The sequence below is a fragment of the Puma concolor genome, chromosome A1, assembly GCF_028749965.1.
Source record: "Puma concolor isolate L17-30 chromosome A1, mPumCon1.1.hap2, whole genome shotgun sequence".
Classification (NCBI taxonomy): Eukaryota; Metazoa; Chordata; class Mammalia; order Carnivora; family Felidae; genus Puma; species Puma concolor.
In genome coordinates, this window is record NC_141667.1 from 28,199,158 (window position 1) to 28,223,630 (window position 24,473).

Consider the following 24,473-nt stretch of genomic DNA (forward strand, 5'->3'; position numbering starts at 1 on the left):
GTTTGACTGACCCAGGCGCCCCCCAGAGGTTCAGTTTAAATACTTGTGTGTGGTTAATGAAGGCTAAATCTGGTTAAGTGCGGGAGTGGGGGGGGGGGGGGGGGAGGTAGCTTATTTATTTAGGCAAATTAAATATATCCCAGGATGAAAAGAAGTTGTATTCATGATTTGAATTTAAACACCCATATCCTAATAAGTTAATTATAGGTTATAAGAAAAACTGGCTCAACAAGTTAGGAGTTTGAGTGAAGACCCAAATTTTTAACACTTTTGGAGGTGTTTTAGAGTTGTAGTGGAATTTCCATTTAACAAGTTTGATTATCAGTTTCTACATATTTTCCTATCCCAAATTACCTTTCACAGTCATTTATGTGGGTGCCTCATTTGAATGAGAATTCCTCTTTCAAGTCCTGTTCATTTAGAAGTCAACTTACATAATAAAGGTAATCCTTTAAACAAATTTATATCCAGTGTAATTGTCTTTACATCTCTATACAATATTACAGGAAAAACATCCCTCTTCTTTCAGGAGGAGAAAGGCAAATAAATGGCAGGTTGTAAGCAAAACCAGATGTAGTCGGAGGAAGAAAAAAGTTCTGTGTCAATTTTTGTCTCCTTGCCCCCAGTCCCATTCTCCAAAGGGGGAAGTTTCCATTTTTCCCTGTAGTGAAACTCTTCAATCCCTCTCCATTGCCAGCTTACAAACTAAGGCTGTATAGTATCTTCCTTCTTTGAAAAAGAGGCTGGAGTATGAATTTTGAGTGTGAGTTGGTTGGACTGTGGGGAAAATGAGGTTTAGGGTTGGATTGTTTTGATAAGGTGCAGGGGGCAGGCTATTAAGCAAGGGACAACCTTGTACAATAGATCTTAGCAATAGAGCCACCCCCTTCTCTAACTGTACATGGTTGACAAAATCTACGCCTAACAACTGATGCATGTAAACATTCCACATTGCAATGAAATAATGTTGGTGTATATATTTCACCAATATATTTTAATGACAGTTACGATACTATTTTGACACCTCAAATTGGAACAGTTGTACAGATCGTCCATCCTGTAATAGTGTACCGGTTGGATTAACAAAAATTGGTTAAATACGATCCCTTAACTGCATTCTTTACCAATCTTGGAAATGTAGGATGAGAAGCCAGAAAGTTAGGATTAAAGAGTGATGGATGGATGGGTCAGCACAATTTTATCCATACTGGTGGTAAAACATTTGGTGTGTTACTTAAATGTCTTGGTGCTCTCTCACATTGTTCCAGTTTAAGGCTTATATTTACTGTTATTTCTCTGCATGTGGGTCAGGATGAACAATGTTAGAGATTGCGATAATTGGCAGCTGAAAAAGAATTGAAGAGTTAAAAAACCTGGTGTTCCATCCAACTGAATCCAGCCATTGATTAGTTGGGGAGGTCTGAGCAAGTCACTCGACTACTTCGAGCCCGGGTTGCCTCATCTGTAAAAACAGGCTCTGCTGAGAAATTATCTTCAGAAAACAAGATGTTTTCCTGAATCCCATCAGACTTCTGTCAGCCCTCAGGTGGGCTGCCCAGTAGGTGCACCTTACACTGACCGCCTTCTGTGCCCCTCACAATGACGCCTACCGTGACCCCGCCTCCCACCTGCGGGCGGCCCCGCCTTCATCCCGCCGCGGCCCCGCCTCGCACCTGCCGTGGCCCTGCCTCCATCCGGCCGCGGCTCCGCCTCCCACCCGCCGTGGCCCCGCCTCCCTCTCGCGTAACTTTTCCCGGAACCGAGCCCTCCCCCCGCCCATGCGGAGCCGCGGCCGCCGGCACCGCCCCCTCCTTGCGCCCGCGTGCCGCAGCCCGCGCCGCCTGTCGCCGCCGCGCGCCTCCGCCGTCCGGCGCCGCTGCCGCCGCCGCCGCCGCGCTCGCTGGCTGGCCCGGTGCGGGCGCCGGACTCCCGCCGCCGAAGAGAATCAGCAGCGCCGTCGCCACCACTTCGGCCCGGGCCCGGGCCCCGGCCCCGCCCCGGGCCCCGGCCCCAGCCCCCTGCCCGGTCGGGCGATGAAGTGTCACTACGAGGCGCTAGGGGTGCGGCGCGACGCCAGCGAAGAGGAGCTCAAGAAGGCCTATCGGAAGCTGGCCCTGAAATGGCACCCGGGTAACTACTCCGCAACCGCCGCAGCCCTCGCAAAAGCCCCTCCACCCTTCCCACCCTTCCCACCCTTCTCCCCGGAATAACTCCGAGACCCTGGCCAGTCTCGACTTACCGAACCTGTAACTTCCCTCGTCCTGGAGACCGGCCCGGTCCCCGCCAGGTGCCCCTGCGCAGTGCTCCTCTCGCCGGGCGCCCGCTCCGCGCCTCAGTGTTTGCATCCCTCTACCCTAGGCTTTGCTGGAGCCCCCAGCCCCTCGTCCCCTCCCAGACCCCCCCACCCCACCCGACGCTTCCCGCGAGGCCACCTGATGGGAAGGACAACATTGTACCGACTTCACCCGCTCCTCCCACCCCTTCGCCAACACCACCGAAGGAGGAGTCGTGGGTTCTCTGGCTTGGCCCTTGCTTGAGTCCCGGCCGCTCAGCTAGCTGGATTTTAACTTCATCACGGAGTCCCAGCTACCCACGTGTAATTTATGGACCCTTATTGAAATTTAGACAAACTAGTAAAATGTCTTTTAAATAGCTGTGCCTTTTTTTTTTTTTTTTTCCTCTCCAAGTAAGCTGTTGAAGTACAAACCCTGTACTCCACTTCGGATGTTCTGCAGATTGAGTTTTAATTGGGTGTCTTCCCTAGTGAAGTTTGTATGTGTACTTAGAAGTATGTTTCCTTTGGATGTTTTATTTGGTGGTAGTTCAGGCCTGTGTGACCTTTGTGAAGTAATCTGATCTTACAGACTGGGAAACTAAGGCTGTAGTCGAATGTCAGCTTTTTGAGGTTTATAAGAGGTTTACACATTAGCACTAATCAGTAAGCGCATTTATAGTCTCCAGTACATGCAGGTCACCATAGTAAGATTCTGAAATGCTAAGAGACTTCAAGAGTGTTGCTGGGAAAATATGCCCTACGCCAGGAAAAGGCAACTACAAGTGCAAACCAAACAGCAGAACATACACAATTGGTAGTTGGATTGATAGAACAACTTACAAATGCCCCAGGGATTCAGGGGAGGGAGTTTTCACTGTGTCTTGAGAGGCAGCGAGGCTTCCCGTTGGCACAGAAACCTGGATTTTAGCTGGATCCTAAAGGAATGGAATTGGGAAAAGTGAACTTAACAGTAGAGGGAAGAGGAAGATCATCATGGTGGACAGAAGATGGCCCAGGGGATGGTTTGACCGAAGGCAGTGTTTCCTGGAAATCTGAAAATATGGGTTGGGAGAAGAGCTGAAAGAAGGGCCTGGGACTCAGCGTCGGAAGGTAATGTCTGTAGGTGATGGAACAAGAAATCAAGGTATGGGTTAGTTACTTACAATGGTAATGATTACCCGCAGAGGAGCTAAACGTGTATTGGAAAGGAAGAAGTAAGCTAAACGTTTGTTACAGCAGGAAGTCAGTAGCTATATCCAAAATTAGTAAATACAAAAACAGCATAGAAACATATTCTTAGAGTAATAGAGGTTGTCATCAGAAATTGAATTAGGAATTAGAAAGAAGTTAGGAATTCCTTGACTCTCTGGCTGGGAAAGTGTGAGAAAGGATTAATGTTTGTGACCCAATACATACATTTTGATGACAGTGTTCCGATGTTTTTGAAAAGTAGTTTTAAGATTAGATTGTAAAGCGTCTTGAATGTTAGACTAAGGACTGTGAAATTTGTTTTTCGATAATGGAGGGTTGAAGCTGATTTTATTAAGATATCTTGAGGAGGTACTGTGATGGGAACTGAGTAGATTAAAGAGAGACAGAAGTCCGTTAGAGTCCACCGTGACAAATAAGGGCCCAAGCCAGGTTGGGGATCAGTGTGAGGGAAGGGCAGGGCTGGGTCGAAGAGATGCTGTAAAGGAAAAATGACCAGATTTGGTGATTAGCTGGAAATAGTGCAAGGAAGAAGTATGCAAATGTTATTAAAAACATCAGTTAACTATTTTGAAACCAAACCAGTTAGTAACTAAATGTGAATATCTTCTCTGAATGCCATCATAAGTCATAGCATCCTAAATATCTCTTGGTTTGAAGATGCTTATACCTTTAAAGGATACATACTCTTCCAGGAGATACATGATTCTGATATACTTTGCTGTGCTGGCTTGTTAATTTGTTCAGTTCGTCACTCGGCAAATGTTTAATTTCATTCTATGAGCAAGGTCCCATGTTAGATGTTTCTGAGGTTGACGTATGGACTTTTCTTCAAAGAATGATTTGTACCTCAAGGTGAAAGGCTGCTCATTTTTCACTGTTAAAGGTAATTTCTTCTGGGTTTTTTTTTTTTTTTTAATTGAGCAACTGAAAATAATTCTCAGGGTGAACAGTACTGCCTAGTGAAGGGAAGGCTTTTATCAGATGACTGCCCTGAGCACTTTACTGTGTAAATGAGACAGGAATGGTCCCTGCCTTCTGCCGGCACGTATAGTCTTCAGGGAGTCACAGGAGAACAGGCAATTTCAGTCTGCTGAGATAAGAGCCATATGAGAGCAAATAGAAGATGCTTATCAGCACACATACATGACCTGGACTAAGTTTGTTATGGGTGGGATAGATGTTCATCTCTGAAGAAGGGACTTTAAGGTGAGACCTAACACCAGAAAGGCAGGGAATACAGGTGGAGGGAGGCAAGACAAAGCATGGCAGAGTGCAGGAAGGGAAAAGACATAAGCATGGCCAGGTGGCCAGCAGCCAGGTCTTGGAGATTGGGGTAAACTGGATTAAGCAGATTGGATTCTCACCACAGGGCATTGGGAAGCCACTGAAGAGTTGGAAGCAGGGGTTTTTGTTTTTCGAGCATCTCTCGGGCTGTTATGGAGAGAGTACATTGGAGCAGGCAAGACTGGAGGTAGGGAGACCAGAAGGTCAAGGTACATTGAAGACCCATGGTGATGATGGGACCTGGGGATGGAACTCGGAGCCAAGTGCCAGAATTCTCAGTGAGTTAAGTGGGGGACGGGTTGAGAGATGCTTGGACAGTGAGAAGGGGAAGAAGGTGGGTGGTGGCCAATGAACAGTCTGGAAGGAATGCTAGTTTCCCCTCGGGGATGAGTAAAGGACCAGAGGCCAGGAACCAGGAGGATGCGGCTCCAGCACCAGCCCTGCCCTGTGAGGGCTGCAGCTGAAGGGGCCCGAGAGGGAAGCCTACGGGGAAGTGGTGTTTTAAGGGAGCCTGGCCTCCGTCAAGGCAGGACGTAAAAGGCTCAATCCATGAAATCTTCCGGAAGGCACTGTAAAAATGTTTAGGAGGGAATAGAAGAGAGTGTCAGAGGATCAGGAGAAAAGCACAAAGAATAGTGTGAGAATGTCTTTTAAACTTTTTCAGCTGGATTTGAAATGCCTGTGGCCTTTGCATGTGGCTAGTAATAAATGTGGGCTTTCTTTTTCTTTAATATTGCTTTTTAACTTACTGCATTTTTTATTTTAGATCCCAGTTTAACATGGTCAACCCTTTCAGGTATATTTAAGTGAAATAAAAAGCCGTATGACAGACTGAAAAAAATATTTAAGAAAGATGCTTCAGTAAGGGGTTAGATCTTATTTTCAGCTGGTACATTGACAGACTTCATGTGTTTAAAAGCTTGAGCTTTCTCCACATTTCTTTGGGGGAGGAAGGAAGGGAGTGGGAAGAAACAGGACAACAAAGTACAGTACTGATTAAAAGGTGAAGAAGAACCACCCACTTACCTCCCCCAGTCACCTTTTTTGTTTTATGTGGGAAGGTTTATTTGCTGGCATTTTCTGCCACCCCTCTGTAATTTGGACTGTGCTTTTTTATTTATCTGACAAAAAGTTTATGAATGATTTGATGAAGATGTAGAAATCATGAGCGTTTTTAGCTGGACTCTCCCCTTGAAGGCAGATCAGGACTGTGTTGAGCTGCGTGTGACGGGAGGCTGGCTGCAGTAACTAAACCAAGTAGTTTTGTTTTTCTCACCTAGCAAGGAATCCACCGGTGGCCCAGCTTGGTAGCCCCGGCTGCTTGATGAAACCTTCAAAGACCTGCTCCAGGGTCCTGACCAGAAGGCTTGAGTGCTCGCACCAAGTATAAGCAATTAAGCCTCAAAGACAGTTTATTACTCTCTCGAGGAGAGGTGCTGAGACAGGCAGGCTGCCATGGAGCAGTTCTCCTCCACCGGGTCTGTGGACTCTGCTCAGCTGCTCGTAGGTGGGCCCTCACTTGCTGTCCAGGGTGGCAGTTGGGGATCCCAGAGAGCAGAGTGGAGGAGGACAGGAGAGAGCAGGGACGGAGAGTGCCTACCAGTTGCCTTTCAAGGAAGACTTTTAAAAGCTGTCATAGAGCACTTTTACACGTGTTCAACGACAGCTTAGTCACGGTCCTGCCCAGCTTCAAAGGAGACTGAGAAATGGAGTTTTTATTACAGGACCAGATGCCCACCACAAAATCAGGGTTCACTTGTTACTGGGGGAAGGGGATGAACTAGCGGTCTCTGTCTCAATCCTCAGCATCACCTGTAGGCCTTATACGCTGGCTTTGGGCTGGGTTAAGGGCATAAAGTGAATGCCACCAAAGCCCATTCGTTTCATGGGGAAAATACAACCTTTCCTGGGAAGTTTCAATTGGTAGGCATGTGTTTATATCTCCTTGGCTAAACCTGGGTCACCTGATATCCCCAACCTCAAGAAATTCTGGGGCGGTGAATTTTTTAACTGGGTACTTTACCACTGTGAACAAAATCAGGGTTTTGTTAGAAAGAAGACGAGACTAGATATGGGGTAGACAACTACTAGTATCTTTCGCAGAGTGGTAATCAAAATTTAATATAATTACAACAGGGCACTGAGTGTCCTGTGTTACCTAAACCTGATGCAGCAGGGCCACAACAAAACGGAATTTGGTAGTACAGTAAAGCCTTAGCTTGCGAGCATAATTTGTTCTGGAAACATGCTTGTAATCCAAAGCACTCCTATATTAAAGCAAATTTCAGAAACCATTGGTTCAGTTGTGTTCATGTGACCTTTGGCATCATGTACTACTTGTATTGCAAGACATCACTTGTTTGTCAAGTTAAAATGTACTAGAAATGTTTTCTCATCTTGTGGAACACTCGCAGAACAAGTTACTTGCCATCCAAGGTTTTGTTGTGTTCATTGGAAATAACAGAAAACCTAGCTGCAGTGGCTTACAAAAAAATTAAGAAGGTTCTCTCTCTCTCTCTCACTCTCACTCTCTCACTGCGAGAAGGCTTGGAGGTAGGTTCCTGCTGGCATTGTTTCAGTGGTTCATGTTTCAGTGGTCTCAAGATGGCTGCTGAAGCACCAAACATCATGTCCACATGCAAGACAGGAAGAAAGAGAAAGGAAAGAAAATATACTAATAGACTTCTGCTGTCATCTCATTGGTCGGAACTGTGTCATAGGGCCATTCTAGCCGCAAGGGAGGCTGGGAAAGTAAGTACCTTCGCTTATCCAGCCTCCACAGTAGAGGCTGCAAGAGGAAAGGGGAGAGGTGTTGGACGATCTAGCATTTAGTGCCTGCCACAGAATGGATTAAGAGCTTTATCTGAGTGGGTTTTTTTTTAAGTTTATTTATTTATTTTGAGAGAGTGTGTGTGTGAGAGAGAGAGAGAGAAAGAGAGTATGAGTGAGGGTGGGGCAGAGAGGGAGAGAGACAATCCCAGCATGGAGCCTGATGCCAGCCTGACTCAGGCTCAATCTCCTGAACCTTGAGATCATGACCTGAACCAAAATTAAAAGTCAGACGTTTAACCGACTGAGCCACCCAGGCACCTCTTGAGCTATATCTGAATTTTAAAAAGTCCATCATATAGTTGTTAGTTGGCTTGTCAGTAATATGCAAAAGACTTGAAACTTTGTCAGCTGTAAATTCAGCATGAGGTAATGATGTCACCGAAGGTTAATGCAATGAGCTGTAGTGATTAAAAGTAGAGTGTGAAGAAAAGGAAGTAATGACTGGCTCCTTGATTATTGGTGCCTGTCTTCAGCTGCATTGGAGGTAGGGGATTGTGGTGTGCCCTAAGAAATGGGAAGATTTTGTGCAGGGAGAAGGTTGACTATGAGATGACCGTTGGCTGTCTTCAGATGGACTACACTGTGGAAAGGGATTTAGACTTGCATCATATTACTTTTCATTTATAGTTAGGCTGCAGGGATGGAGATTTTTTTTTCTTCCAATTTAACAGGGCCGTGATTCTAAAATAATATGGAAAACTTTTTATGTTAAAGTATCTTTGGGGTGCACGGGTGGCTCAGTTGGTTAAGTGTCTGACTCTTGGTTTGGGCTCAGGTTATGATCTCATAGTTCATGAGTTTGAGCCCCTCGTAGAGCTCTGTGCCGACAGCGTGGAGCCTGCTTGAGAGTCTCTCTCTTTCTCTGCCCCTCCCCCGCTCGCACCCACATGCTCTCCCTCAAAATAAATAAATAAACATTTTTTAAAAAGTATCTTAAGAAGAGCTGTGGCAAATTGGTGCATTTGAGAAAGTATCGTCAGTGATAGTTGAGCAGAATACCACCTGAAGGACTGGGCACCAGTGTGATGGTACCTAAAAAGAAGAGGCAGGATGTCCTCGAAGGTCTTATTCTAAGGCTGCAAGATTCTTCGTAGGGAGTATGTTTCTATCACACTTTTCCTCCAGTCTTAGAGGACAAGTATTGAGTTGTAGCTTATGAAATTTTGGAATGCTTCATAGTAGATTCAAACATTTAACTTCCTGAGCATATCACTTATCTGTTACTACATAACAAATTACCAAAAACTTAGGGCTTAAAACAACAGACACAGCAAGCATGTTCATCATGGACTCAGTTTCTGAGGTTCAGAGTATGGGAATGGCTTAGCTAGTGGTTTTGGCTCAGGGTTTCTCATGAGGTCATATCTTCAGTGGGAAAACCCACTTTCAATCTCACATGGTATTGGCACGCCTCCTTTCCTTGCTGGCTACGGGCCACAGGCCTCCATTCTCCACGTGGTCCACCTGAGTGTCCTCATGCTGTGGCATCCGGCTACTCCCAGAGTGACCCAAGACAGAGCAAGAGTCCAAGATGGAAACTGCGGTCTTTTTAAAACTAATTTCAGAAGTGACTTACCATGCTGTCATCCTTTCTGCTGCCCACTGTTGGTCACACAGACCACCCCTGGTGACCTGTGAGGGGACTACACAGGGTATGAATGCCGGGAGCTGGGGATCCTTGGGGGCCCTTGGGGGCCGTCTTACAAGCTGGCCACCTCCCTGAGGCAAAGATGTTCCCTGAATTCTGTAGTTAAGGAAGCACAGCTAAGGGAAGAATGATTAGTATATATATTTTAAAGCTTTATGAGGTTTATTTTGATATATGTTGATGAGAAAGAAAAACAGTGTGAAGAGTAAACGTAATACTAAGTAAGTTGTCTGTAACTGGTTTGATATATATGTTTTGCTTTTTCTAAAAATGTGTACTAGTCAGGGTTTTCTGCTGGTGGCTATCCAGTTTGAGTACTCAGGGATGCACCACGGCTGAGGGGAAAGCATGAAATTTCCACTCAAGTAGATACTTCTCACAGATTCTGATTATCAACTCTCCCCCAGGTCTCTTGGCCTTTCCCTGGTTGTTTTCCTTTGTTTTGTACACGCCTCATCTGTTTATGACATTTGTGATGAAAGAGGTCCCTTTCAGATACTGTCCTCTACTTGTTTGATGTCTAAATATCTGTGACTTTATTTTAACAGATAAGAATCTGGATAATGCCGCAGAAGCAGCTGAACAATTTAAGTTAATCCAAGCAGCGTACGACGTGTTGAGTGACCCTCAGGAAAGAGCATGGTGAGCGTCACACTGTCCCTCTTATCTTAGTGTGTTTTCTTGGAAGGAGTGATCAGTAGAGGATTTAAAAAATACATCACATATAGACGTGGACGTTAGATGTTTCAGTGTGTTCTGACGCGTCTCTCAGCTATTCGTTATATAAAATGTAGTATTAAGGTTGAAGGAACCTTAGAGGTGATTCATTTTATGGGTGATGGGACAAAGTTTGGCAATATTAAACAGATTTGACTTTGATACTGGTGACGTAACTTCTCATTAAATGGGATCTCTTTGGTGTATGACAAACTTACTGGTGTTGGACAAGCATATTGACTTGTCCTGAAAAAACACATACGTGTCAATGCAAGAATTGCAAGGCTTCTCTAAGAACTACTTCATATGAAGAAATTGAGTTACGCTACTACATCTATGATGGATACTTTTACTTATGCTGACCTGATACAAGAATTTCTGTGTTTAAAGTTGAGTTTTCAGATCCTTGATGAACTCTTTGCTACAGAGGAATAGGTTTTAAGCCCCGACGTAACTGTGTAAGAGCCTGCTGTTATGAAGAGCTCGGGGTTCGGTGCTGTTGTGGGAGTCTTCTGTGTGTTAAAAAACGTACAGCGCACGGCTGGCTGTCAGGGAGAAAGGCTGTAAAGAAAAATCGTCACAAATTGTCTTTTATATAAAAATCAGAGAGAATCTCCTACATGTTTCTCCTCCCTAAGAATTTGGAGATCTGGCCTTAGAGAATGCTTAAATTCTTTCCTGACTTCCGTGGCTCTGTGCTCTTCTCCTTGTCCTAAGGACTCTCTTGTCCTTTATTCTGAAGCCCCTGTCTATTAACAATCTTGCTGCCTGCAGGCCTGGCTGCACTGTGGCTGGGAGCACAGCCCTTCGGTTGCAGGAGGCCTGAGCTTTGCCACTTATTGGGTTTGTGATGATGGACAGCAAGTTATTAAATATCGCTGAGCTTCAATTTCCTCTTCTATCTTTAGGGGCAAGAACTAACGTTACAGAGTTATGATAAAGAGTGATTGTGTGTGTGTGAAGCTCCTAGACTGTTTACATAACCCTACAAAGAGTATTGTTCTGGTCGATGTTGGTGGTAGATCTGATCACGAATGTATAAGGAGTCATGGAGCAGGTTATGTCCAGTGCTGACTTTAGTAAAATGCAGTTGCTTTTCTGGGAGTGTCCTGGGAATTCCCTGGCTTGTTAAATTCCATCGTTCAGATGGATTAGCACTGTGTAATGCCTGTGGCATATTGGAAGTTGCAGTCATAGTTGTTTTTTTTTTTTTTTTTAATTTTTTTTTTTCAACGTTTTTTATTTATTTTTGGGACAGAGAGAGACAGAGCATGAACGGGGGAGGGGCAGAGAGAGAGGGAGACACAGAATCGGAAACAGGCTCCAGGCTCTGAGCCATCAGCCCAGAGCCCGACGCGGGGCTCGAACTCACGGACCGCGAGATCCTGACCTGGCTGAAGTCGGGCGCTTAACTGACTGCGCCACCCAGGCGCCCCTGCAGTCATAGTTTTAATCAGCAGTTTTGTGAAAGATTATTCTTTTCATGTTGATATTTAAAAAAATTTTTTTCAGTTGTGGACTGGACATAATAAAATGTATAATAATAATAATATTTGGCCTATTTCAGAGTAAGGAGTCCTTCTGAATTCTTACTCAGCACACACTGATGATGCTAATTTGTTTTGTTTGTTTAGGTATGATAATCATAGAGAGGCTCTACTGAAAGGTGGGCTTGATGGAGAATATCAAGATGACAGCTTAGATTTGCTTCACTATTTCACTGTTACCTGTTACTCTGGTTATGGAGATGATGAAAAGGTAAGATAAGTGAACTCACTCTTAATTTTGTATCAAGCACAAGACTTTCAAACATAAAGAGAATTCCCTTTGTCTTTTTGAAGCGTATTTATTTTGAGAGAGACACGTGCATGAGTGGGGGAGGGGCAGAGAGTGTGGGAGACAGAATCCTAAGCAGGCTCCACACTGTCAGCTCAGAGTCCTGTGTGGGGCTCAGATCCATGAACTATGAGATTCATGACCTGAGCCGAGACCAAGAGTCAGACACTTAACTGACTGAGCCACCCATGCGTCCCACAAAGAGAATTCTTAAAATTATAACAGGTGAAGCAGTGTTCATTTTGGAAACTGAAAACACATTGGCTTCATATTTAAACTGTCAGCATATGAAAACCTCCAGTTGAAACCTAAATGTTCTTGTGGTGACAGAGCTCGGGTCTGTAATTTCCTTAACATTAAAGGTTTTCATGTTACATTTAATTTTTTTTTTAATTTTTTTTTTAATGTTTATTTATTTTTGAGACAGAGACAGAGCATGAACGGGGGAGGGTCAGAGAGAGAGGGAGACACAGAATCTGAAGCAGGCTCCAGGCTCTGAGCTGTCAGCACAGAGCCCGACCCGGGGCTTGAACTCACGGACCGTGAGATCATGACCTGAGCCGAAGTCGGACGCCCAACCGACCGAACCACCCAGGGGCCCTTTCATGTTACATTTTAAAATCTTATTCTGTGATCAGACAGAAAAGTGTTAAGAATTTGTGTTTCTGCTACTGTTTTTTAGGGCTTTTATACGGTGTATCGTAACGTTTTTGAAATGATTGCAAAGGAAGAACGAGAATCCGTGTTAGAAGAGGATATGGAGGATTTCCCAACTTTTGGAGACTCTCAGAGTGACTATGACACGGTAAAAGAAGCTTGCATTGCCATTTTATAATTAGCATTTTATTAGTGTCTCCCCCCGCCTCTATTTAAAAAGACGGGTTCCTAGTTCTGGGTCCTATGCTGTAACTTTCTTCCTCTCTCCTTCTGGAGGGGCTTTCAGCTCCCTCACAGCCTCTGTTTTTACTTTTCCCTGTTTATTGAGTGTGGTCCCATCCCATTAATTGCCTCCTTCAGTTTGTTCTGGAGAGGGATTTATTCTGTAAAGCCTTAAAAGGATTGTCTTCTCCATGGATTAGTAGTGATATTATGTATATGAAAAAGATGTTTTGTGTCACTGATTTTTGCTGCCTCACTGAAGGAAAAAATCTTACACCACGGCATTTGACTTGTTTTCTTTGTCTCTAGGTAGTCCATCCTTTCTACGCTTACTGGCAGAGTTTCTGCACTCAAAAGAACTTTGCTTGGAAGGAAGAATATGATACACGACAAGCTTCAAACCGCTGGGAGAAGCGAGCCATGGAAAAAGAAAACAAAAAGATCCGAGACAAAGCAAGGAAGGAGAAGAACGAGCTTGTGCGCCAGCTGGTAGCTTTCATCCGGAAGAGAGATAAAAGAGTGCAGGCGCATCGGAAACTCGTGGAGGAACAGAACGCGGAGAAGGCGCGGAAGGCCGAGGAGATGAGGCGGCAGCAGAAGCTAAAGCAGGCCAAGTACGGGATGTGGGATGCGTGGCGGGGCCCTTTCCAGGCAGAGGTGTGGGGCCAAACCTGACAGGTGCTTTCCAGGGGGAGAGGGGGCCAGATCGTCATCCTGGCTTCGTCTTGTTTTTTTAAATCCTGGTGTTGACAGTTTTTCATCTACCATGAAAATGTATTTCTTTTGAATCCCTTTATTCTTCAGATCCTTTGCAGACACTTGTGAGATGTAATGATAGTGACTCTTAATTTGAATTCTTGCTCCTGCAAGGCCCTGTTCTAAGCTCTTTTCTCACAGCAGATCTGCAAAGTAGGTTCTGGTTTTGATCCTCATTCCTTTGAGGGAGCGAGGCCGAGAGGTCCAGGATCCCATAGCCGGGAAGTCACACAGGCAGGAATTGGGCCCGAGAAGTCTGTGCAGGGCCCTGGCTTTGCACCCCACTGCGACGCTGTGTCTGTCGGTGTACTCCAGATACGTAGTTCATTCTTGTGCCTGTAAAGTTTGTGAGTTAGCGCGAGAGCATCGGGTCCAGAGCATTCTTCTAAAAATTACTCACTTCTCCAATTCTACCAACCCCACCCTTCATCTTTGGAAAATTAGCACTTTACTTGACACTTAGAATTTCAAAGTACCTCAAGACTTTTAATAACTTGCTAAGAGTTCTAGGTTTCAAAGCCCATCATCTAATAAGCAGTTTGAATCACATAAGCACATAACAGAACAGATCAGTGACTTTGCCCCCGCTGGAACTAAGCCCAGGTTTTAAAAGTGTGGATGCGCTGACGGCTTGGGAGGAAGGAGCTCTCTGGGGGATGGATTGTCAGCCCAAAGAGCAAGTAGAACCGTGTGCAGACCTGCTTCTGAGTGAGAGATTATGCTGTGTGTCTAGACTGGCTGGCCAGTACAAGGAACAGAGCTGGATGACCACGGCCGACCTGGAGAGGGAGCTCAAGGAGATGGAGGCGCGCTACGAGAAGGAGTTTGGAGACGGCTCAGCCGAAGATGAGGTGGAGGGGCCTGAGCTCAGAGACGGGCACGATGGTAACTTCATTTGTTAAGAAACTTTAGAAAGTAAATGTTTTTATGCGCAGATGAAAGGAGAACAGATGCAAACCTGGAGACCTTGGAGTTCCAGTCAGCTGTGGCTGGTGTTTTCATGCCCGCCTGCTTTTTAAGCAGAGCTGGAAATCCAGACTTTTATGTGACGTCTTCCAGTTTTTAAAGGTGGCAGATAATTCAGATGAAAAACAGTCCAGTATAGGCCAAGCAAAGGTAGTCCACTGAAGTAGTCCGATCCCTATAATTTGATTAGTAAACTCTTTTCTGGCCGTGTTTTGAATAGTTTGTGCTTCTGACTGCATACATAATCTGCCAAGTGGGCACAGTGACAGTTGTGACTGCTGGTTACTTAAAAACTGCAGGGAAGCTCGCAGTAGGTCAAGTTTTAACATCAACTCTTCCCAGAAAAACTAATGTTGTACAGGAGCCTCTGTGAGCTATATAAATTCTTCCTCTCATTTCTCACTTTGTTGAGGGTCTCCTCCTGGTGTGCTGTAGTGTGTCATTTCGGTGCCTCTCTCCTTACAGCACAAGGGACGTGACTGCCGTGAAAGGCAAGGTTAGGCCTTGAGAGTACCTGACCTTCCGCATGGTCTCTAGCTGCTCCACGAGAAATAACATGGAATGATCTACACACAGCTTAGTCAGTTTCACCTTACCTACACGTGGGTAGCCCAAATGATAAAATGGTGGATTTTTATTTCCTCAAAATGATCAGGAAATGAAATGTTTTATTAATGACTTAGAAGTAGTATGTGTGAAAGTCTCTTGAAAATTGTAAAGCAGTCTATAAACGTGAGGTGGCATGATTAGGTAGAATTTTATAATTTTTGAAGTGCTTTTATATACAAGAGTGTGCTTGATCCTCACACAATACCCTTTAAATGTACGTTTTGCTCATAAAATGATAGCAGTTTTACTGAAGCGGAAGCTAAGACTGAGAAGCTAGGACATAGGCCTGAGAACATATGGCCATTTATAGATCCAGATTTTGACTTCAAATCCAACAATCTTCATTAAATATTTGATTAATCAAAGGTTATTTCATTTACACGATATATTGACAGGGTACAGGGAATTGGACAATAATACTATTTGCTAAATGTTAATATTAGGATGTGTTTTGATCATTTATGATTTCAGTGAGAATGTCCTTCAAAATCATATTCACATCACCTATATATAAAGAATCAAAACGTAGACTATAGAAGAGTACCTTGGGATCTTTATTGATCTCATTGCATGATCTCATTTATTGATCTCAGTGGCAGTCAAGTTACTTGTTTTATTCCTTATAAAGATAGATTATGGGATTTTTCAAAGACTTTGAATTCAGTGTTATAGTTGCTTAGATTTTGCAAACTGTATTGGTAGTAATTATTTGTTGTAATAAAGCCCTAAGCTTATGAAAAAACAGAGTGTAAGGACATGCTAAAGTTTACATGTAATATGCTATTTTATGACCAGCCTGTCAAATAATGATGGAGTGTTATAAGCTTAAGTTTATTGAAGCAGTTAAGAGTAGGTTACAGTTATAAATGTGTTTGCATCAAATCTTGCTCAAGAAGTAAACTAAAAAACCTTTGTTGAAAAAACTTCTTTGTGGTAAAACCATGAAAGCGGCATTTGGTTTTCTGAACTTAGCTCATACTGAGAACTTCGAGAAGATTTTGAGTCTTTTTAGTGTATTTGTGAGAAGAACTTGAAAGATAAAATGGTTTATTTGGAAGCCTTCCCTTATAATTGAGGGCTGCTTTTAAAAGGTAATCAAATCCTAGGCACTGGATGGCTCAGTAGTTAAGCATCTGACTTCGACTCGCATCATGATCTCACGGTTGGTGAATTCGAGCTCTGTTTTGGGTGAGCTTGTGCCCGGCTTTGGGCTAAAAAAAAAATAACATGAGCCCCAGGTGAGCTCTGCTTCTTTCTCTTTCCCTCCCTCCCTCCCTCCCATTCTCTCTCTCTCTCTCCCCCCTCCTCCCTCCCTCCCTCTCTCTCCCTCTCTCTTTCCCCCCCTCCCCTTCTTTACCCCTCCCCTGCCTTTTGTGGGATTCTCTCTCTCTACTCTCTCTTGCACCCTCTAGATAGACAGATAGATAGATAGATAGATAGATAGATAGATAGATAGATAGTAATCAAATGCTAGTAACATTATTTGTTTTGTCTCCGGAAATGCAGTTTCTAATTTGTGTGTGATGTTAGATCGTTACTAAAGAGATGTTTTAGATCTGTGTTCTACTCAGCCAGGATTCTTACTGCCGGCTTCCCTCTTGTAGGTAGAGACAGTGATGAGGTCGAGGATGCTGAGCTGTACGATGACCTTTACTGCCCAGCGTGTGACAAATCTTTCAAGACGGAAAAGGCGTACGTTTAATATCTTTAAACTCCCCTTTTCTTCTGAGGGTGAAGTGTAACTCTGAAGGTCCTAAAGAGAAAGTGCTTGTGGCAGTTGGACACCAGCCCTCCCATGTCTTCTTGGGGGGTTTCTGTCTAACAGAGGAGGAAGAAGGATCTGTACCAGCAGTTAAGCATGTTGTACTGATTCTCATTCATGCCAGTATTCCTGTGTAATAGCTGCTTTTTAAAACATGGATGCGTCTCCAGAAAGAAATGTTGCTTGTTGTGACAAAGAAGGCATAGTCACGCGGAAAACCAGAAGCTAATCTAGACCAAAGCTAATCTCTGCTGTTGCAGGCAGACTCCCTTCCCGCCCTCACGCTCCTGTGCGGGCCATTGCTGCCAACGTAGGAACGTGTCCTGCCTAGACCGTATCTGCTGAAGCGGAAGGACTCTGCCTTTGGGGAACAGTGAAGAAAAGAGAAATGTTTGAAAGGATTCTATTATAAAGGGCGGGGGGGACCAGGGCAGAAAGTGAAAGTAGAGGCAGCAAGGGACAAAGAAACAAAACACACGCAGTGAAGGAGACAGGAGACGAAAGGATGGCAGTGGTGGTGTGGGGTCATCAAGGGTGTTGGTGTGTAACCCCGAGGGAAGGGAGAAATGGTAGAGTGGCGAGAGAAGTGGCAAGGGCAGGAGAGTTAGAAACAAGCGAGAAAACAAAGGCAGCAGTGAGGGAGATTCGGAAAATTATTTTTGTAAACAGATTTTTTAAAATAATTTTTTTAAGTTTATTTCGAGAGTGAGAGCGAGCACATGGAAGGGGCAGAGAGAGGGGGAGAGAGAGAATCCCAAGCAGGCTGGGTACTGTCAGCACAGAGCCCGACGTGGGGCTCGAACTCACAAACCGTGAGATGATGACCTGAGCCAAAATCAAGAATCGAACGCATAACTGACTGAGCCACCCTAAAAAGTTATTTTTCACTCGGAAATAATGTCAAACTTACAGGCAAGTCGCAAGAATAGATATAGAGCACCCAATTCACCTGTTGCTAACATTTTGCCCCATTTGCTTTAACGATTCTCTTCCTCCCTCCCTCCCTTTCTCCCTTTCTCTCCCCCCTCCCCCCTTCCCCACTCTACACACACAGGTTTTGCCTGACTAATTTGAGAGCAGGTTACATCCATAATGCTCTTTTACCTTTCAGTACTTCAGTACATGTTCCTTAAGAATAAGTATATTCTGTTACGTGATCACAGTACAGCTGTCAACTTCAGGAAGTTTGTAACATTGATACTGCTTCCCTCTCCTTTACTGGCCTGTACTCCACTTTCAGCAGTAGATCTGTGTTAGTGTCCTGTACAGTTTCTTTTCTACTTCAGCACAGAATCCAGTTTAGGATCATGTGTTGCATTTATTTAGTTAGTCTTGTTTAATCTGGGCCAGTTCCCTTGTCTATGCCATTGTTACTGTAGTATACTGGCCCTTTAAAATATTTTTTTATTAGAGTATTTATCGTTTTGAGTTTGTCTCCTCATGATTAGTTTCAAGTTGTGTATCTCCAGCTGGAATACCACATAGACATGTTGTGTTGCTCTCAGGGTTTCCTTTCTGGACGCATATGATGTCTGTCTAGCCTTCCTTGTGGTAATGATTTTGATCACCCAGTCCAGGCATTGTCTAATTTTTACTCTATAGAGTTAGTGTATTTTTCCCTTGCAATAGATTTTACCTTATAGGATGTTTATCTGAGATACTTTAAAGTAGGCAACTATCTGAGCACCGGGGTAGCTCAGTTGGTTGAGTGACTTCAGCTAAAGTCACGATCTCACGGTTCATGGGTTCGAGCCTGCGTCGGTCTCTGCAGACACTGAAGAGCCTGCTCAGGATTCTGTCTCCCTCTTCCTGCCCCTCCCCCACTCTCACACACTCTCTCTCAAAAATAACCGATTAAAGTTAGGCAAATATATTGCTCCTCATCACAATTTTCTAGATTTGGCATTTATTGATGATTTTACCTTGTACCGGTTGCCACTATAATGGTCCCAAAAGGGGGCTTTTCTGGTACCAGTGCTCCTGCTATATTATTAGTCCTCATTTGGTCTTCTGCTATAATAAGAGCCCTGCCTTTCCTCTGTCTGTCTATTATCAGTATGAATTTGTGAATTTTTTTCAATGTTTTATAATTTATTACTGTACTTTTCATGCTCAAACTTTTCCAGATATGGTTAGTGAGAGTTCCTTCAAGGTGGCTCCTTGAAGAACATCCCAGGCATTCTTTTGAGCACTTACCTTCTGGTACAAGATGTTCCAATTTCTCCCAGGAAACATGGTCTGAAGGAAAATTTTAGTGGAGAGGAAGAGTAGCAACTCAAACTAGAAAACCACAACTCTGAACAAATGAGATGAAGTTGATAGTGACATAGTTTCCCACTTTTCTTGTTCATCTAACGACTTGGTACTTCAGTGTTGTCAACTCAGTTTTGTGAAGTGTTACTTAGTGGTCCACAGATGCACTGAAAGAGACGCGGCTCGTGGAGTTTTAGGCAGAGGAGGACAGGTGTGTGTGAACTCACACTTAGGATGGTAGGAGTGAGGAGGGAGAGCCCTCTGGAGGAGGTGAAAGACAGTTACTGATAAAAGCAAAAGGAGGTGAACTACTCTTGTACTTCAAGCCTTCACGTCATAACCCAAGGGGCCTTCCTTTTTAAGTTGAATGTCGTCCTATAATTTCCCAAGATCTCTCGAAGCCCACAGCACACTCTGGAACGTGTCAGCGCTTGGCAGATACTCGGTGATTAGGAGGAAATGGTGGAGAAGACTTGAATCTTAAGGACTGGAAAATTAAAATAATAGAATTTGCCCCCCCCCCAAAAAAATTTTTTTTGAAGAAAATCTGTAGATAGAAGGACAGCTGGAGGGGAAATACTGGATACAGGGAAAAACAACTACTGCCTGACAGGTCCTGACACGGTCTTTCTGGTTCTCTCTCTGGTATCACCAATAGTTTGCTTACTTGGAAAAATAAATTTTAATGTGGTTGCACGTATTCAGCCACATATTTGGGCACATGTGACTTCTCTTGCAGTTACTTACAACAGATTGTTATTTCAGCATGAGGAATCATGAAAAATCAAAGAAGCATCGGGAAATGGTTGCCTTGTTAAAACAACAGTTGGAGGAGGAGGAAGAAAATTTCTCAGGACCTCAAACTGATGAAAATCCGTTGAATGCCAATTCTGAAGACGATCTAGAAGATGCATCAAAACAAAAGTACTTCTAAAAATGTTATTAAACATACTTATAATGTTAGAGATGAGATTGCACTTAAATGCTGTCTTATCTGAAAGAAGTTATTCTGTTATGCTAATATTTTCTACATGTTTTTCTACTTAAGGGAACTTACAAAATTGAAATGGGTAAAGCATGATGTCAAGAATAGTTTATATAGAATTTTTTTGACTGTTAAAAGTAGTTTTATACCTAGGTAATTGACATGTTAATTACTGTCAGTGGAACCACTGTTACAATTTTCTAAAATGATAATGTGAATGTTTTCTTTTTAATATCTTACAGTATTAAATACTTTTAGTATTTTACTTCTCTCTGTATCAGTAGTGTTGTAGTATTTTTTTTTTTTCAGTTAGCAGGTAGTCATAGAGTTAAGTATTTGACGTTTTGATTCATATTTGTTCACAGGCTTTCTAAAAAACAGAAGAAAAAGAAACAGAAACCAGCACAGGTATGTTGAAAAGTTTTATTGAATATCAAATTTAAAGATAGAGTGCTTTTGTTTACTCAGTAGAGTCTGCTTTAAGGAGAGGGACTTTCAGTATAATTTTGTTGGTTATAAAATGGATTGAAGGGAATTGAAAATATTTTCTTTTGTCATCCCTTTTTTTCCATTAATATGCATGTAGCTAATTTACTTAATTTCTGTGTCAGTGTGTTTTAAAATTTGTCAAGTGGAATTAATTCCCTAATAGTAATTAGCTGAGTGATCATATTTAAAAAATATTGGGACGTGTGATGACTGGGTTTTTAGATGAGGACAACAATTAAAACCAGAAATATGTGAAAATCTGAGGTTTGGTTATTGTATATCTAAGTTTCTTTTTCTGACAACATAAGTGAAATTTTGTAAAAGGAATATTTGGTTAGACATGTGTAATGATTGTGATTCTTGAAAAAATGTTTCTTAATATTATTCAGAAATTTAAATCATTTAAATATTTCACACCTGACATCTAAATCCAGTCTCTCTTATGAATATTTTTAAATTGTGGCACCTGAGTGGCTTAGTCGGTTAAGTGTCAGACTCTTGATTTTGGCTCAGGTCATAATCTCAGGGTCATGAGATTGAGCCCTGCATTGGGCTTGGAGCTGACAGAGTGGAGCCTGCTTGGGATTCTCTTTCTCCCTCTCTGCCCCTTCCCCACTCTTGCTTTCAGATAAACATTTTTTAAATATTTTAAAATAAAAGGTTATTATGTTGTTACATATGCATAACAGTCCTAGGGATGTATAAAAAGGGGGCTTGTCCATTTTACTAAGGATACTTGGTGGGTCTAAAGGGAATAGAATTGATTCCTATGCTATTTTAATATAATCTAATTCTGTTAGTTTATATTAGGTTTTAAATGTTATAGTTCTTTTTGAAAACTGAAAATATTTTCTAATATGTATTTTTTAAATGTTTATTTTGAGAGAGAGAGCATGCATGAGTGCAAGCGGGGGAGGAGCAGAGAGAGGATCCCAAGCAGTGATGTGGGGCTTAAACTCAATAACTGTGAGATCATGACTTGAGCCCAAATCAAAAGTCAAATGCTTAACCAACTGAGCCACCCATGCGCCCCAAAAGCTGAAAATATTTTTAAGAAAACATAGTTAACACATTAATAACTTTTCACAAAACTTTAGATTTGGCTTATCTATTTAAATGGTAATATGTTTGAAAATTTTTGTTTTATGTTCCAAAAATGATACGTGACATGTGAATTAATCACTGTTAAAATTTGTGACTTGGAACTTTTGCTTCAATTATAAAACCACATAGCAAGTTGTATGTTCCTTCATAAAATGACTCATCTTCCACCCAAAGATTACAGTTATTAGAACACTTCATCTGGCCTTTGTGTGTGCCAAAACTACTAGAATAAGGACAAAACAAGAGGGATTTATACCTAAGCCAAACCTACCTTGTCTTGAATCATGAAGGCTAGGTCCTATAGATTGCCGTAATAGACACACGTATCTTTATATTCTTACCAATGGAAATGCTTTGTTTACTACCCCATTTTTCCTCTCCAAAGCTGTGTTTCTTTATACTAATACCTCGTGTTGATTTCTCATTCTATCGGGAAGAAAGCCCCAGTTCAGACCTAGTTTTATGTAGTATTTTTCCTGATGTTTTCGCAGTTCTTTCTGATGGGAGGGTAGCACAGAGACATGAACTGGTAGATTGAAGAGCAGGAGGCAGCAAATACAGAGAATCAGGAGGCGTCAGACTGGAAAAGTTTTCTGTATGGTCAGAAAAAGAAAACAGCATGAGCTAACAAGATTGTGAAAGAATACCCAGAAAACTGAGATTGAATGTGAACAAATGTCCCTGGCTGGCAGAAAGGAGGAATCCAAGTAACTTTTGAACACAGTACTCTGACACCCTCCATGAGACACGTTCTAAAGACAAAATTAACTACAAGATAAAAAAAATCTTGAAGGCTACTTAGTAGACATTTTGGTAGTAATATTATTACTAGAAATGTGTGACCTGAGTCTAATCATGAGGAAACAGGCAAAGCCAAACTGTGGGAACAAAACAGCCATCCAATTGTCAATATCATGAAAGACCAAAAAAAAGAAAAGAAAAGAAAAAAGTAGGGCTCTGGTTCTAGAGTAAAGGAGATTAAAGAGATGCGACAACTAAGCACAACGTGTGGTCCTTGACTCTAGCCCCTCTTGGGGCTTACAAGGAAAGGACATTATTGGGTTGTGAATATGGCTTATGTAGCAGATACCATCAGTGCTAAGGTCTTCAGTATGAGGAGGGTAGTGTGGAAATGTAGGAGCATGTTTTTGTTCTTACAAGATACATGGTGAAGTGTCATGATATCCGCCTGCAACTTACTTTCATAGTTCTGGGGTGGGGGAAAGTGTGTGTTCAGAGACCTACAGGAAGGGATAGGGGAGAGCAAATGTGGCAAAATGTTGCCTCAAACCAGAACAACAAAAAAACACAGTTGCAGGGGTGCCTGGGTGGCTCAGTCAAGTTAAGGGTCAGACTCTTGATTTCAGCTCAGGTCATGATCCCACTGTTTGTGACATGGAGCCCCACATGGGACTGTGCTGTCAGTGCTGGGCCTGCTTGGGATTTTCTCTCTCTCCGTTTCTCTCTGCCTCTCCCGCGATTGTGCGCTCTCTCTCTCTTTCTCTGTCTCAGTCAAGAATAAAGAAAAAACAAAGCACAGTTGCACTTAATGAGGATATGTTTGCCAAGTTTTGTCTTTTTTTATAATGCTTATTTTGTTTTTTTTCTTCTTTCTTTTATAACTATAAAAGTAATGGTTGGGGCACCTGGGTGGCTCAGTCGGTTAAGTGTCTGTCTGACTCTTGATTTTGGCTCAGGTCATGATCTCACAGTCATGAGATCAAGCCCTACATGAGGCTTTGCTGGGTGTGGAGCCTGCTTAGTATTCTGTCTTCCTTTGCCCTTTCCCCACTTGCTTGCTCTCTCTGTGTCTCTCTCTCAAAAAAAAGTAATAGTTGCTCATTGCAGATCATCTGGATACCAGAAAACGATAAATATCATCCCTAATTCTGCCTATAGATATTACTTACTATTGAATTAAATTATAACCAGACATTATATACCATTGTCTCTTTTACATTTCTGCTAATAGGTTGTATTTTTCTACAAAATTGAATCGGTAACTTTGCAAACATGATTTTTTAAGAGCTTCATCATTCCCTTCATATATTCAACCGTTCACTTAATGAACATATGGATTGTTTGCAATTTTTCCCTAGTTTAATATTGCTGTAATGACCATTCGTGTTTTTTGTGTTGGTTTTTTTTTTTTTTTTTAAGTTTATTTATTTATTTTGAGAGAGCACGAGCTGGGAAGGGGCAGAGAGAGAGGGAGAGAGAGAGAATCCCAGGCAGGCTCAGCACCGTCGGTTCAATCCCACAAACCATGAGATCATGACCTGAGCTGAAATCAAGAGTCAGACGCTCAACCGACTGAGCAACCCCAGCATCCTTCATCCCTAATGTTTTAAATTGCTAGCTGTTTCTCCTTTTTATTTCCTGAAGATATGCTCCTCCAGAGTGCACAGGACCTTATAATTGATTATAACTATTTGGCAACATAAGAAGCTGGGATTATTATTTATTTTTTAATGCATATATGTTTTACGACCTAGAATTATGATGATAATTTCAATGAAAATGGAACTGGAGAAGGAGTAAAGGTTGAGTCAGAAGATACCAACTTAAATCAAGACCATGCCAAAGAATTCGAATGTAGTCCCCAAGAAAACATCAGTGCCACTGAGACTGTTGAACGATGTGATGACCCTAAAAGTGAAGCTAAAAAGTAAGTCAAGTTGATGGTGTTTTCTAACTAACGTTGGTAAGTAAGAATGCCTTCTCATAGATCAGATAACATCCCGCCTGCAGTTACGAAGTAGATCATGTATATCCGTGACTTCCATGTTACCCAGACAGACAGGTATAGCATGTGGGAAAGAGGATACTGGAGGAATGGGCTCACGGACATTTCAGCAATATGGCC

At 42.7% G+C, this 24,473-nt stretch overlaps 1 protein-coding gene across 1 annotated transcript in view; it reads left to right on the forward strand.

The window, feature by feature from the left end:
- Window positions 1-1,763: 1,763 nt before the first annotated feature.
- DNAJC21 (DnaJ heat shock protein family (Hsp40) member C21) overlaps window positions 1,764-24,473 on the forward strand; it is a 28,060-nt gene continuing 5,350 nt past the window's right edge. The window contains exons 1-10 of the mRNA XM_086676872.1: window positions 1,764-2,130; window positions 9,800-9,893; window positions 11,603-11,726; window positions 12,487-12,609; window positions 12,993-13,297; window positions 14,173-14,324; window positions 16,619-16,706; window positions 19,795-19,953; window positions 20,380-20,422; window positions 24,103-24,275. Coding sequence (XP_086532998.1) covers window positions 1,779-2,130; window positions 9,800-9,893; window positions 11,603-11,726; window positions 12,487-12,609; window positions 12,993-13,297; window positions 14,173-14,324; window positions 16,619-16,706; window positions 19,795-19,953; window positions 20,380-20,422; window positions 24,103-24,275 — 1,613 coding nt within the window. The 5' untranslated portion in view covers window positions 1,764-1,778. The remainder of the gene's footprint in view (window positions 2,131-9,799; window positions 9,894-11,602; window positions 11,727-12,486; window positions 12,610-12,992; window positions 13,298-14,172; window positions 14,325-16,618; window positions 16,707-19,794; window positions 19,954-20,379; window positions 20,423-24,102; window positions 24,276-24,473) is intronic.